This window comes from Camelus ferus, chromosome 23, assembly GCF_009834535.1.
Source record: "Camelus ferus isolate YT-003-E chromosome 23, BCGSAC_Cfer_1.0, whole genome shotgun sequence".
NCBI lineage: Eukaryota > Metazoa > Chordata > Mammalia > Artiodactyla > Camelidae > Camelus > Camelus ferus.
The window spans coordinates 26,789,542-26,802,164 of NC_045718.1; the positions used below are offsets into that span (position 1 = coordinate 26,789,542).

The 12,623-nt window shown below is 39.3% G+C and overlaps 2 protein-coding genes across 5 annotated transcripts in view; one reads left to right on the top strand and one right to left on the bottom strand.

Moving 5' to 3' along the window:
- The window catches only part of AKT3 (AKT serine/threonine kinase 3), a 207,549-nt gene extending 196,970 nt beyond the window's left edge, over positions 1 to 10,579 (bottom strand). For 3 of the 4 annotated variants that reach the window (XM_032466539.1, XM_032466538.1, XM_032466540.1), the window contains exon 1: positions 144 to 301. Coding sequence is in view for 1 of the 4 variants with exons in the window: in XM_032466537.1 (XP_032322428.1) it covers positions 144 to 189 (46 nt within the window). In the remaining 3 variants the exon portion in view is untranslated. Of the gene's footprint in view, positions 1 to 143; positions 302 to 10,516 lie in introns of those variants that run through there. The other variant, XM_032466537.1, reaches the window with a different exon arrangement.
- LOC116659301 (WAS/WASL-interacting protein family member 1-like) overlaps positions 9,708 to 12,623 on the top strand; it is a 61,194-nt gene continuing 58,278 nt past the window's right edge. Inside the window, exons 1-4 of the mRNA XM_032466737.1 lie at positions 9,708 to 9,922; positions 10,127 to 10,303; positions 10,361 to 10,573; positions 10,892 to 11,682. Coding sequence (XP_032322628.1) covers positions 9,708 to 9,922; positions 10,127 to 10,303; positions 10,361 to 10,573; positions 10,892 to 11,682 — 1,396 coding nt within the window. The remainder of the gene's footprint in view (positions 9,923 to 10,126; positions 10,304 to 10,360; positions 10,574 to 10,891; positions 11,683 to 12,623) is intronic.

Genomic DNA, 12,623 nt, shown 5'->3' on the forward strand with positions numbered 1-12,623 from the left:
AAATACCGTTTCTATCTTACTGGACATAGTATGTCGTAGTTTACTTTGTTAACAACATCGGAAAAAAATATCAATGTCCAGGATACCACTAAATGTTAGCACACTTACCAACCATATTATTTTCGGTTTTGATGAACACTTACCCCTCTTCTGAACCCAACCTTCTTTCACAATGGTAACATCGCTCATGATGGCTCCCCTCTGAGCCCCCAACTTGCAGAAATGGTACTTTGTGATACCAGCTTTGGGGTTTGGATTCTCTGCTGCTGCTGCCCTTCCCACTCTCTAGTGATGACTCAGCCTGGAAGGAAGTATTGAAGAAAGAATTTCTTTTTTTTCCATTCTTGCAACTCATATAGCAATAACAAACAACTAATTCTTTGTAAATGTCTTCAACTGGCCTGACCTCACATAAAAGTCTAGCTCTTCAAACTGGAGAACTTATTTATTAAGTAGTTCTATAATGAATGCACTTCCTTCATCTTGTGACAGATTTCAAATGATAGTGAAACTTTTAACCTAAGAGGCTGCAGCAAAAAATATCTTAAGAAAACCACTGTCACACCTACACAAATAATACAGAAGATTTGCTTGGTGACGTGTGTTTGAGGCGAAAAGAGAAAGGAATGAAAGTGAGGTGGACTGAAAGTAAATCTTCGTGTATGTCTAGTTTCAAAATTCCTGTAAATTTAGAAATAGCTATGGCAAAGCAACTGTGAATGTTTCTAATTGCTGGATTTTATGTAAGAAACAATATACTAAGAAACCACCACTTATGTATCCTTGCTCTGCCTTGTTTCAAGAAATATTTTAGGTAGGTTATAATAAATAAAATATTATAAATAATATAAAACCAATTATCTTTAATGTAAGTGAGACAAAGGGAATATGAAAGTGGGAAACAGTATGGAGTATTCTAGACATGTCAAGAACTACTGCAGGTGCTCACATCTATTAATCTCAGAAAATCTTTGCAACAACCCTATGAGGGTACAATTAACTCCATTTCCTAAATGGGGAAAAGATGCTCACAGAGATTAAGCAGCTTGACTGATTTCAACACAGCTAATGAATGATGGCACCAAGAGCTGAGCGCAAGCTGATTGCAGAGCCTGCATTCTTAACTCCAAAACTAATACTGCCTTAAGTAAAGATAAAAAGAAGCCAGAGTAAAAATCTACATATTTGTGAAAGATGGGTCACAATTTTAGCACAAAGCTTTCAGGAAGCAATGTAAATAAGGAAATACAATTGGTTTCAATATTTACAGTATCCATAAATACTTTTAAAAAGAAAAAAAGAAGTTACTCAGAAAAACAATTCTTCCTAGGACAAAAATCTGAAATTTAACCCACAAATCTTTAGAAGACATCTTGCAGTGTCAGAAAGTCCTCAAAAATATCCTCACATATATGCAGCAACGAGTTTTATAGGGCTATTTCTTATTGTCCCTCTCAATCTAAAAAGGAAAATGCCAAGAAAAAAGTGGGTTAAAGCATTTCCACAGAAAGGGACCAAAAAACTTGATACAGGAACCCAGGCAAAAATTTTAGATAACCAAAAAAATGGATGGATGAACTATACAACTATCCTAATTTTCTCAAATTGGGTTTTGATTAGTAGGTATAGCAGTTAAGTTCAACATTAGACTCCCTAGCCAGTACTGAACTGAATTACAGTTCTTTCTCCAATGCAAATTAAGTACAGAGCCTAATAATCATTTAGCATCAGGAATCAAGACTAACATTCTTTTAAGCCTGACAAAATTTGTGTGGCTGAATAAAAGACCACGCCCATCTTGTCCCACGCGGCTGAGGGAAATAACTACAGCCAGGGCCAAGACTGTCCTCAAAATCATTGTCTGCTACTGTACAGAGTCAAAAGGGATATTAGGATCTGGCTGTATCTTCTGAAAATATGCCTGACAGAATACTAAGAGAAATTCCAAAAAATTAAGAAGAAAAGAGAGTTAAAAAAAGAAAAAAAAATTCTTTGGTCAAATAAAGCTGGGAAATTCTATAACCATGTCCTCTTGAAACATCACTATTACTGTATTAAAGGTACAAAATATATAACGTATAACCTTATTTATCCCAGCAAATCCTAAATTTATTTGAACACAAAAGGCTTTTTTTCCCTTTAGTTAACATATATTGAAGTCCAGAGGAACACGCTGTGAGAAACAGATACATGAAGTGGCCACATAATTCAAGACAAGATCCATTTCACCATTAAAAACAGGCAAAACAAACAAAAAAACCTTCAGTAAAGAATCAAAACATCATTATAATTTGATTTATGTAACTTCCTGAAGAACTCTACATAGTCAACTGGCTACTTAATACAGAACTAGATAACATGAAAAGGTTAACTCTTTATAGAGCATAAATAATTACAGTTGACCCTTGAACAACAGGGGTTTGAACTGCATGGGTCCACTTATATGTGGTTTTTTTTTTCCCTTCAATGAATATAGTACCTGTGTTTTCATTTTACAGATTTTTAAAGTAACTAAGTGTGGGGGAAAGTTTGTGTTCAATTAGAGATCACAATATGTGGTATCAAAGAACTAAAATTTGAGTCCTAATTCTATCCGAACTGTTTCAGCTTCCTGCCCTTGAATGAGTCATGTATCTTTGTTTTTGAGGCAGGATTGTGGTGGATGGATTTTTGACACAAGTATGGGGGTGGGGGGCATCCCTAACTCCAGCACTGGTAAAGGGTCAACTGTATAAGGAAGTTAAATATTAGGAACATTAGTGCAAAACAATGTCTTTAAAAGAACTGAACTTAAGAGAGTTTTTTCTTTGGTAGTACTTATAGCAAGGGGCTTCACATCTGTTAAGCCATTCTTGGTTTCTGACTATAAAATGAAAATTCGTATCTTAATATTTAGGGGATTGGAAATGCAACAGATCAGGGATCAACACTTAGTGATAACCATAAAACAATATATATCCAATTAACAAATATAAAATACATAATTTCCTACTGAAATAACTTGCACTATAATACCCTTATAAAGAACATCAGAAGAAAAAAAGTATTTTCAAAATTGATTCTATTTTTTTAAGTGGGCGTTTCATTGTTACAAGGGACCTTCATTTTACAGTTGAGGAAACAGAAGTCAAGACAGATGAAATGACTTGCCCAACGTCACACAGCTACTTTATAAGAGAATCAAGAGCAGAGAAACAGGCACACACTTTCCACTAGCACTGCCTCTTCAGTACAAAACAATACACTGAAATATTCAGATCAACCCCAAATCAATGAATTTTGGTTTATAATGAAACCGTTTCCAAAATCAAGTTATTTAAAGATATCTATCAGTTTCTATATATTTAGATTAAACTCTGTTAAAATATATGTTAAATCAATAGGACAAAATGTATCTTCAACAGGGCCAGGTAACCCAGGCATCATAGAGATAGCTTTATCCATTTTGCATCTTAAAATGTTACCGAATAGTACCCATAATCATAATTTTCAGCTTTAAAATTGCTCTTGGGTCTCTACTGGCTAAAATGATACATTCTTTGAACACAATTCAAAAGACATTCAAAGGTATACTACTCTAGAATTATGATCAATAAGATAGAAATAAATGCTGTCTTTAGTGTACGGAACCAATGCTACCGACTCTCAAGCAGTAAACCACATTCTTTGATCTACTTTTCCTACAGTGGCAACCCTCCTGCACCAAGTCAAATACCTTCTCCCACTCAGTCTCCCATGTTACTGAAAACACTAATCTGCAAAATGATGGCCTGGACTTTAAGTCTGCAATCTGTTTCCTAAGGTAGAGTGAAATTCACCTCTTCCTACAGTCCTAACTTCTCTAGAAATGTGTTCTCTCTAATAAGTTTTAATAAACAAAATCTAGTTTCTTTTTCTTTTAAACCTACTGCATTAAACATTTATTGCTGGATAATCTAATTTTTCCTATTCTTATAAAAAATTTCATACAAAACTCTTGTTAGGTTCAATAAAATTTACACAAAGCAGTTACACTAAAGGTATTTTCATTCAGAATTACTTCACAATTTGATTATAATTACCCTGAATCATCATTTTATGACTTATAAAACATTTTCACATCTTCTACCTCATTCAGTAGCCATATTATTTAGTAAAGCAATTTGACATTGCCTGGCACAGAAGACATGCTCAACAAATATGGAACAAGTGAATGAATGAAAGAAGATGTAGCTTTAGATAACTATCAATGATGAAGCAAATTAATACTGTAAGTCAACAAAGAGAATGGTATGAAGCTATGATAAAAACAAATCTGAACTTAAACATTATGGAAGCACCTACATATAAATAATTAAAATGATAATATTCTTCCCTATTCATTGAAGTATGTTTCCCATAGACCTCCATTAATTTTAAGGACTAGCACACATTAAAATTATCCCTTTTTTCCTCAACATTTTTTGACTCTTCTTGTTGAGATGATCAAGTTTCAATTCCCAAACAAATCAAGCATCAACACTGACAAAATTACCCATTAGGAGAGAAAAAAAGCAAAAGAATGGCACATTTTCTTAATGATACCGTAAGGAATTTTTTAAAGATACTTGCTTATGGCAGCCAATCATTCAATTTTAAGCAATAATTAAACTTCTTCAAACACCTTTTTAAAATATCATTCACCCAAGAAAATATAATACATACATGTATTTATTGAGTCAATAAATATGTATTGATTATCTTCTCTGGGACAAGGACGAGACAAGTAAAACAAAGTATCTCAAAATCTTTTCCAAACCTATAATGATGCCACCAAAGTGCTTTCCTCATTTAACTATACAAATGAGTATGTGCAGCAGCTATTGCATCTACAATGTTGAACATAAGAAGACCATAACCTATCAATAATGATGACATTATTTCCCCACAATTACCATAACAAGTTAGTGACAAGTAACAAGAATGACTACCTATAATTCAAGTCTTCCATCAGTATGGCATACTTTCTACAAAATAACACAACATGAACTCTCAAAAATATGTATAACATTTTGGGAATAGTTCTGAACTTTTTTTTCTGTAACAAACTGTATTTCAGAAATCCAATAAAGCACAATGTTTTCAAAGAAGCTAAAAATTAAATATAACTGTTGCATCACAAACAAAATTATAACAAGACTAGAAGTAGGTTGACATGAAGTTAAAAAGAACCCCCAGCAATTCTTTTTTACAAATAAGAATAAAATTCATAGGTTAATAACTTCCTGTATGTTAATTTCTAAATTAAAAACCATGATACAATTCTATAATACAACCTTGTCTAAACTACTATAAATTTGGCTGTAATTAATACTATATTTGCTCTGCACCATATTTTTTACTTTAGATATGCTAACCAAACTGAATTAATGAAGAACAACTAATGTCCAAATACAACAGAATGCTGCTACTATGAAATACAAATGACTGTCAAGGGAATTATAATATAAATTCATGGTATTTACTGATTTTAAGAAATAAGTGAAACTAATACATGCCATAATAAATGCATAAGACTATATAAAACTTTTAAAAGGATTTGAGGAAAACGAAAAATACTGAAGTGGAAGAAAAATTCAAGGTAACCTGATCTGCACTTCAAGTAACTCTAAGCCAGTCTGTCCTTTTAAGAGTTATTACCCTGCAAACCACATTTCATATAGGGAAGTGAACCATACAAACAATGTACTTTAGATACCTGTCCTCCCTTTAGACCAATACTTTCTGGGGACTTTTTAAAACTCTTTCTATAAATATTTCCACTGTTTTACACTATGGGAAAATACCTGAATAAGCATAGGCAAGATTTCTAACTTTCACACAAATTATCAGTTATTCTAAACTGCCAATTCTTAAAAATCAACTTTTTAAACTATGAAATATATATATACAAAAACAAAGCATTTACCCCCTCTTCCCTACTCCTGTTTAGGCCATTTGAGTGTCATTTCAACCAACATATCCATTATTAATCAAATTTAAAACCAACTTGTGCTGAATGATATACTTAACATTGTGATTTGAAACAACTAAGAAAATGCCTATTGGGAGTCCCCTGGCTCACCTAAACCACTTAACAAGCTATTGACAAATTAGCTTCTACGTTTCTCATGTAAAATGTGTCTTGAAAGCACTTATATAATAACACAGGGACAAGTTAAAGGTTGGTAATAAAACAATCTCAGTTGCATACTTGGCCATATTTTTCCAATACACATGTCAAGTCCTCCTGCTATCTAACTTGGGAACCTCCCTGATTATACAACAAAAAGAATCCACATACATATACACACAAAATACAACTGGTATATGGTCCATTAAATGCCAAGAATTAGCTTGACAGGTTTTACTCCTGATTAAACTGAGAGTTAAACCAGTAGGTATGGAATCCAATAACAAAGTCCATCATAATGGTGCATTAGAAAGAGCAAAGGTCAGGCCAGGAAACTTTGGTCCCTGTTCCCAACTCTGCCCTGCCCAGGGTGATGCTCTATAAGGTCCTTTAAGCCTGTGAGCCTCAGTTTCCTTAGCCATAAAAATAAAAGTGTAGCATTAGATGAACTCTAAATAGCTCTTGCTTGAGGTTCTTCAAGTTCAAAGCTACTCAGTATCGGATGGCAGTATCCTGACACAGTCCCCGTCCTCAGAAGGTTAATATGTAGTTGGGAAGATAAAACATTCAAACATCAGTTAAACTCAGACAAAATTTGGACTAAATTCCAATACTGACAAAATACCATATTCCTTCCCCTCCCATCCCTTAGATTCCTAAATATAGTCAGAGGCTTTTTCAATTAACATAGGAAAGAAAAATTCACATTTGAAAGTCTTCTAGTGATTTCTTCTAGGAATTTTTTTTACGTTTCCCTCCGAATATTAGCAAAATATACCCATTTAGAAATGTGAGATATCTGTAATTGGTGACAAATAAATTTAAACAGAGTATTGAAAAGAAAAAGAACAAGAAAGCAAATCTACAGGCAAGAAGCATATATTAATTTACCTATCAACTATCTGAAGATTACCTAGCAAAAGAAATGTGTTTACATCTAACATGCTGAAAGGCTATGGTGTTACAATAAGACATGCAAACATTTGAGGAACTTAATTTGGCATTTGAAACAATAAAAATGAAAAAAAAAGTTATGGATCAGTCGGTTTAACTTCTTTAACTATATTGATTTCTGTAGAAATTCTATTGTACAACAGTACTGAAATGTAGCATTGCCATTGTTAACTCTAATAATAGGTACAAACAGGTTAGGAAAAATACTAAAAGTGTTTCAAAATTAGGAAAGTTAAAACAGATTTTTATAATGCCAGAAAAAGTGTTTTCTCCTATGAAAATCACTTTCAAAACTGTACGGGGTGTTGCAAGGATTAAATGAATTTATATGTGTTAAGCACATATAACAGTGCCTGGCATATGCAAATACTTATGAGGCACCATCCAGCAGTAACTCTAAATTGAATCTAGCTCTATCATATGTAGAAAACCAGGATAAAATATTTAAGTTAACATCCAGATGATTCAAGCGACTACAGAAAAGTACATGCTGTATGAAACCAAGATCAAGAATACTGATGCTCACCCTGAAACCTGGAGTTAAAAACAGAGAAATTTAAAATAATTTAAATATTCTAACACAAATCCACAAAAATGAATCATGTGTATTAACTTATATTAACTTAGGAAAAATAAAAATGGAAGTCAAATTACAAGACTGATTTAGTCAAAATGAAACGACTTCTTTTTCTGTTTTGCATCTTATTTTATTCAAATCTAAACAGTTCTAAATTAAATATTTTTAGTGCTTTAAACATAATCACACTAAAGACCAGATCCTATCAAATCATGCTAAAAATCCAATTAACATGTCATTAACAGTAATAGTCTTATCTTCCCAAGGGTGAATTCTATTAGTAAAAGGTATAACAACAAAAGAAAGTGCAGCTATCTTTTCACAAAAATATGCAAAGTTCAAGTAAACTCTAAACTTCCACTAGATCAATTTGTAAAACAGGCTTCTCTTTTTCAAAAAACCTAAATAGTTGGAAATTTCCATTGAATTTTTGTTAAGAGAATCTCTCATATGTTTAAATAAAAAGCAAGAGTTTAAAAAATCTTAAATTCTTATGTTGCACAAGACTATGCTAAGTACATCTGTCCTATGTTTAACCAAAACATGTTTAGGTTTGCAGTGATTCTGAAAACAAATTCACTTTCTAATGGGAGTGACCTTCTGGATGAAATGTAAATAGCAAAAGTTTTTAATCAAATCAGCCCCTATCACACAGTTCACACTTTAATATTTGTTGAATGAATGAATGAATTCTTATTGAAAACATTTTACAGCTATTAAAATTACATAAACAAAAAAGTCCAAAGCAAAACCCTTAAATATTCTGACATACACAACTTAAACTAAGAGTCAAACTAAACAATTTTAAGTTGAAAAACAAGTCATTAATCATTATAGAAAATCTAAATGTAGAGGACAAATGAATACAAATTACAGTTTTATAATTTTTTTTCCAGAATTACTTTAGACAAGATATTATTTTTAAACACTTTAAAGAGAATATACTACATACTGCAAATATACAATACAAACATAAAACTAAAACTCTACATTCACCTAACTCCATATTCTCATAATGTCTCATTCGTGTGATGCACTTCCCTCACTTTAAAATTAAAAACTCAAGCCAATCAAAGATATTGGGGTAAACTCTAGTAAGAAAAACAAAAAGCAGATCTTCAAATGCAGCCTCATGTTTTTAAACTTTCAAAGTCAAGGCTCTGTATTGGCAAAAACAAAACAAAACAAAACAAAACTACAGTCCTGAGATGTATCTTTCAAATAATTGTGCATTCAGTTATATACCTTGGAAAATGAGTAACACCAATAAGTAGATATTTTAATTACAGATGTTTTCATGTTTTAGACAACCACCTCCAGGAATATTCCTACTCATTTACACACCTTTCACAATGACAAATTCTTACGACAAATTTTCCTAAACCATCTTTATGGGACTCCTCCTTTGGCTTTTTCAACTATTTTCTAACAATGTATAACCTAATTTAACGAGTATCCACCAAAACCAAAACCCAGTGGTTGTCTAATGATTTAGACACTAAATGATTTAGGTAGTATAGTTCACTAAAAGATAATGACTATCTCTATCAAATATGGGGCATGTATTTAAATTGATAATTTGAGGCAGCTGGCAACGTATTAACTGCAAAAAATCATCACTTCACATTCCTTAACTTGAAGATAAACAAAAAAAAGTGAACATTTTATTACTACTAGTACTTAATCAACACAAATACATAGGTTTCACTGTTGAATTTCTACTTGGAAATGTTATCAATTACAAACTACTGGGCTTTCAATCAATTACCACACTAGTGAAATGAGTTGGTTTTATTTGCATAACATTATTTCGATGGAAGAAATGTGAGCATTCCAGCCATGAGTTAAAGGGTAAGCATTTCCTCTGCTTTCAGAAGGTAAACAGTAAATACTGGTATTGAAAACCTGGCCCCAAAGAGATTCAAACTAGCCTAACTGTAGATTCCTGGGAAATCCCAAACAAGGGGTGACCCCGCCTATAAGCGAGGGTGAACACAGCAACCAGCTCGGCTTCAACTCTGGGCTCCGAAGGGCCCCAAAAGCATCATGGCTGATGCAGACCGATGCGCAGGAGGTGGACGAGGAAGAGACTGGTTTGTTTACTTGCAGCCAGAGGCCGCCGCCGCCGCCGCCGCCGCCGCCGCCGCCAGCAGCGACAGCATCACTGGATCCGCCAAAGCCAGCATCTTCCGCACATTTCTATTCTTAGCACACAACTCCCGAGCGGATCAAAACCCCACTACTATTAAAAACACAGACAAGCACGTTCCCCACCTCCCACACACCCCCATCCCACCAGTGCCGTCTCTTCCTGTGCGCCCGCGGCGTGGGGGGGATGGAGGAGGAGACCCCGGGGAGTCGGTGCATCCCTGCCTTCCCCCACCCACGCGCAGACAGCCCCCTCCCCCACCCAAACGCCGTGACACAGGCGCTCTCCGCGTTACATAACCCCGCCGCCACCCCAGGCCCAGCCGGGGCCCCCTCCCCACGCCGCCGGCCGGCGGGGAGGGTGAGGGGCGGGAGCGAGAGTGGCGCAGAGACCGGAGGCGCCGGGCCGAGGCGGCCCAGACCCGGACCGCACCGCTAGGCCGAGAAGACCCTCCCCGGCCCCCGCGCACTGCCGCCTCGGCTTCCCCAGCAAAGTGAGGGGTGCGGTCCGTCCGCGTCGGGCATCCCCGGCCTCCTCACCCACACCCTAGACCCCAGCGACCCAGACCCCGCCCACGCCCCCGGCGAGATGACAAGCCGGACGCCCCCGCCTCACCCACCCACCGCCACCCCAGCCTAAAGGGGGCCCGGAGGGGGTGCGGCCGCGGCGGGGAGGGGGCGAGAAAGTCGGGGGCGGTGGCTGTTACCTGCAAAGGCGGCGGCGGCGGCGGCGGCGGCCCCGCAGCTGCTCGGGCGGCGGCGGCGTAGGATGGAGCCGGGGGGCGGGGGGAGGAGAGGGGGCGACTCGGGGGTCCCCCTCCCTCCTCCTCCCCTCCTGTCCTCCCCCCACCCCGCAGAGCCTCTGGCCCCCCTGGAGCCCGGTACGGCCGGCTGGAGGGCAGGCGGCGGGCTGCAGGGGAGGGAGGGAGGGAGCCGGCCGGGCCGGGCCGCGGAGCTGGAGCGGGAGGCGGAGGCGGAGGCGGCGGCGGCGGCGGCGGCGGGAGGAGGGAGGCGGCGGGGGGGAGGGGGCGGAGACTCTACGTGGGAATCGGATCTCGGCTACAAATTCAATTCATCACCAGAAAACTCCGCTCGGGCGGGGGCCTGGTCGCGCCGGCGAGGCGGGGCGGCGGCGGCGGCGGCGGCGGCGGGCGGAGGCTCTGGGCCCCGGCGGCCTGGCGCAGGTCGGGGGCTCTGTGGCCTCCTCTCGGGCCGCGCCGCGCCGGGGGCCTCGCCGCCGCCTCCCTGCCCCCTCCTCTCCCTGGGGCCGCCGCGGATCGTTTCTCGCCGCCGCGGGGCTTGTTGTTGACTTTGAGGAAAACTCCTGACGTCAGGGGTTGGCGCTCGGCGACTGGCGGGAGCGGCTTCCCCGCGTCCCGAGCCGGCCCGCTGCCTCTGCCCCCTCCCTCGGGGCCCTCGTTCACGGGCTTCCCTGCGCCCCCAAGTCCCCGGCGGCCCGCGCCCCCTCTCCTCTCGCGAGAACACCCCCAACCGGAGCGTGGAGCAGGGCGTCGTCCTGGGCGGGAAGTTATGGGTTTTCCCCCGCGCCCTCGTGGCCAGTGGCAGGCACCCGAGGCCCGGGAGCGGAGGCTCGCTGCCCTCCTCCGCGCGAGGCCGGGCCTGGGGCTTCTTCTCCGGCCCGCCACGCCTCCGGGGAGGTCGGGCCGGGCTCGTGAGGGGCCGGGACCTGAGGCCCTCGAGGTGGGCGGTGCCATGTGGGGACGCGACCCTGAGAGCTTGGAGCTGGGCCGGAACCGACCCCACCCCTCAACACCTCTGGGGTCAGTCCAAAGCCTGGCACGGTTGCTGACTCCCGGGAGACCTTACCGTCCATTCCAAGAACACCTCTCGGAAGGCCATCTCAGAGCTTCCTGTAAGCAGTCACCGCCACATAGTATACAGCTTGCGGTAGCGTCGTAATTCAATCTTAACATTTCACACATTTTAGAAAGATTAGTTTATTGACTTTGAAGAAGCCATGATGTGTTGCATTCACTACGAAGATACCGTTTCTTTCTTTTGAAGTTTATGGTTCCTGAGAATATTTGTAATGGAGAGACGATTTTTGGCAAAATGGTCTTTTTTTTTTTTGTACCATTCGTCATACTCCATAAAGTTATAAAAGAAGCTTTTTTTTTCTGACACCATGTACTGTCAATTCTGGAACACTTTTTAAAAACCGTATTATTTCGCTAGCCTTGTTGGTGTACCTGTTATTTCTCCCAGTGTAAGATTCTTGTTAGTGCTTTTGGCTTCTTTCCGTGGAAGAGTTGTTCTTCCTGACATGCACTTTCTACTCTGCTTTTCCATGTCCTGACAACATTGGGATGGTAGCCGTTCTTTTATACTCTATCTCTGGTATTTATAGAGAGAGTTGTGTTTATACGTCTATACGAAATGCTCATCTATTGGGATTACAGACAGGCATACGAAACCTAGGAAGAAAGAAAAGGGCTTTTTAAGTCAATTTTCTCCATTTGTAAGGGAAACATTTCTCTGACCATTCCAAAACAAAATTTGCCGTTTTTTAAGAGACACAATCCACCAGAAAATCTTCAATTGCTGCTTTTCTCCTTTTCCCGTATTTCCCAGCGCGTCATGAACTGATTAATAAATATAGACTAAATCCTAATTCTACTCAGTATATCTGTGTATAAAATATTTTTATTACAAACAGATACAAGTTGATTACCATCATTATCAGACCTCTAACAGTTCCTGTTGGTAAAATGATTCCGTTACAGACTTTGTGCTTGGGTGTAACAAAAATGAGTCCGGTTTTTATTCTATAATAACCCAACCCACTTCTTACTT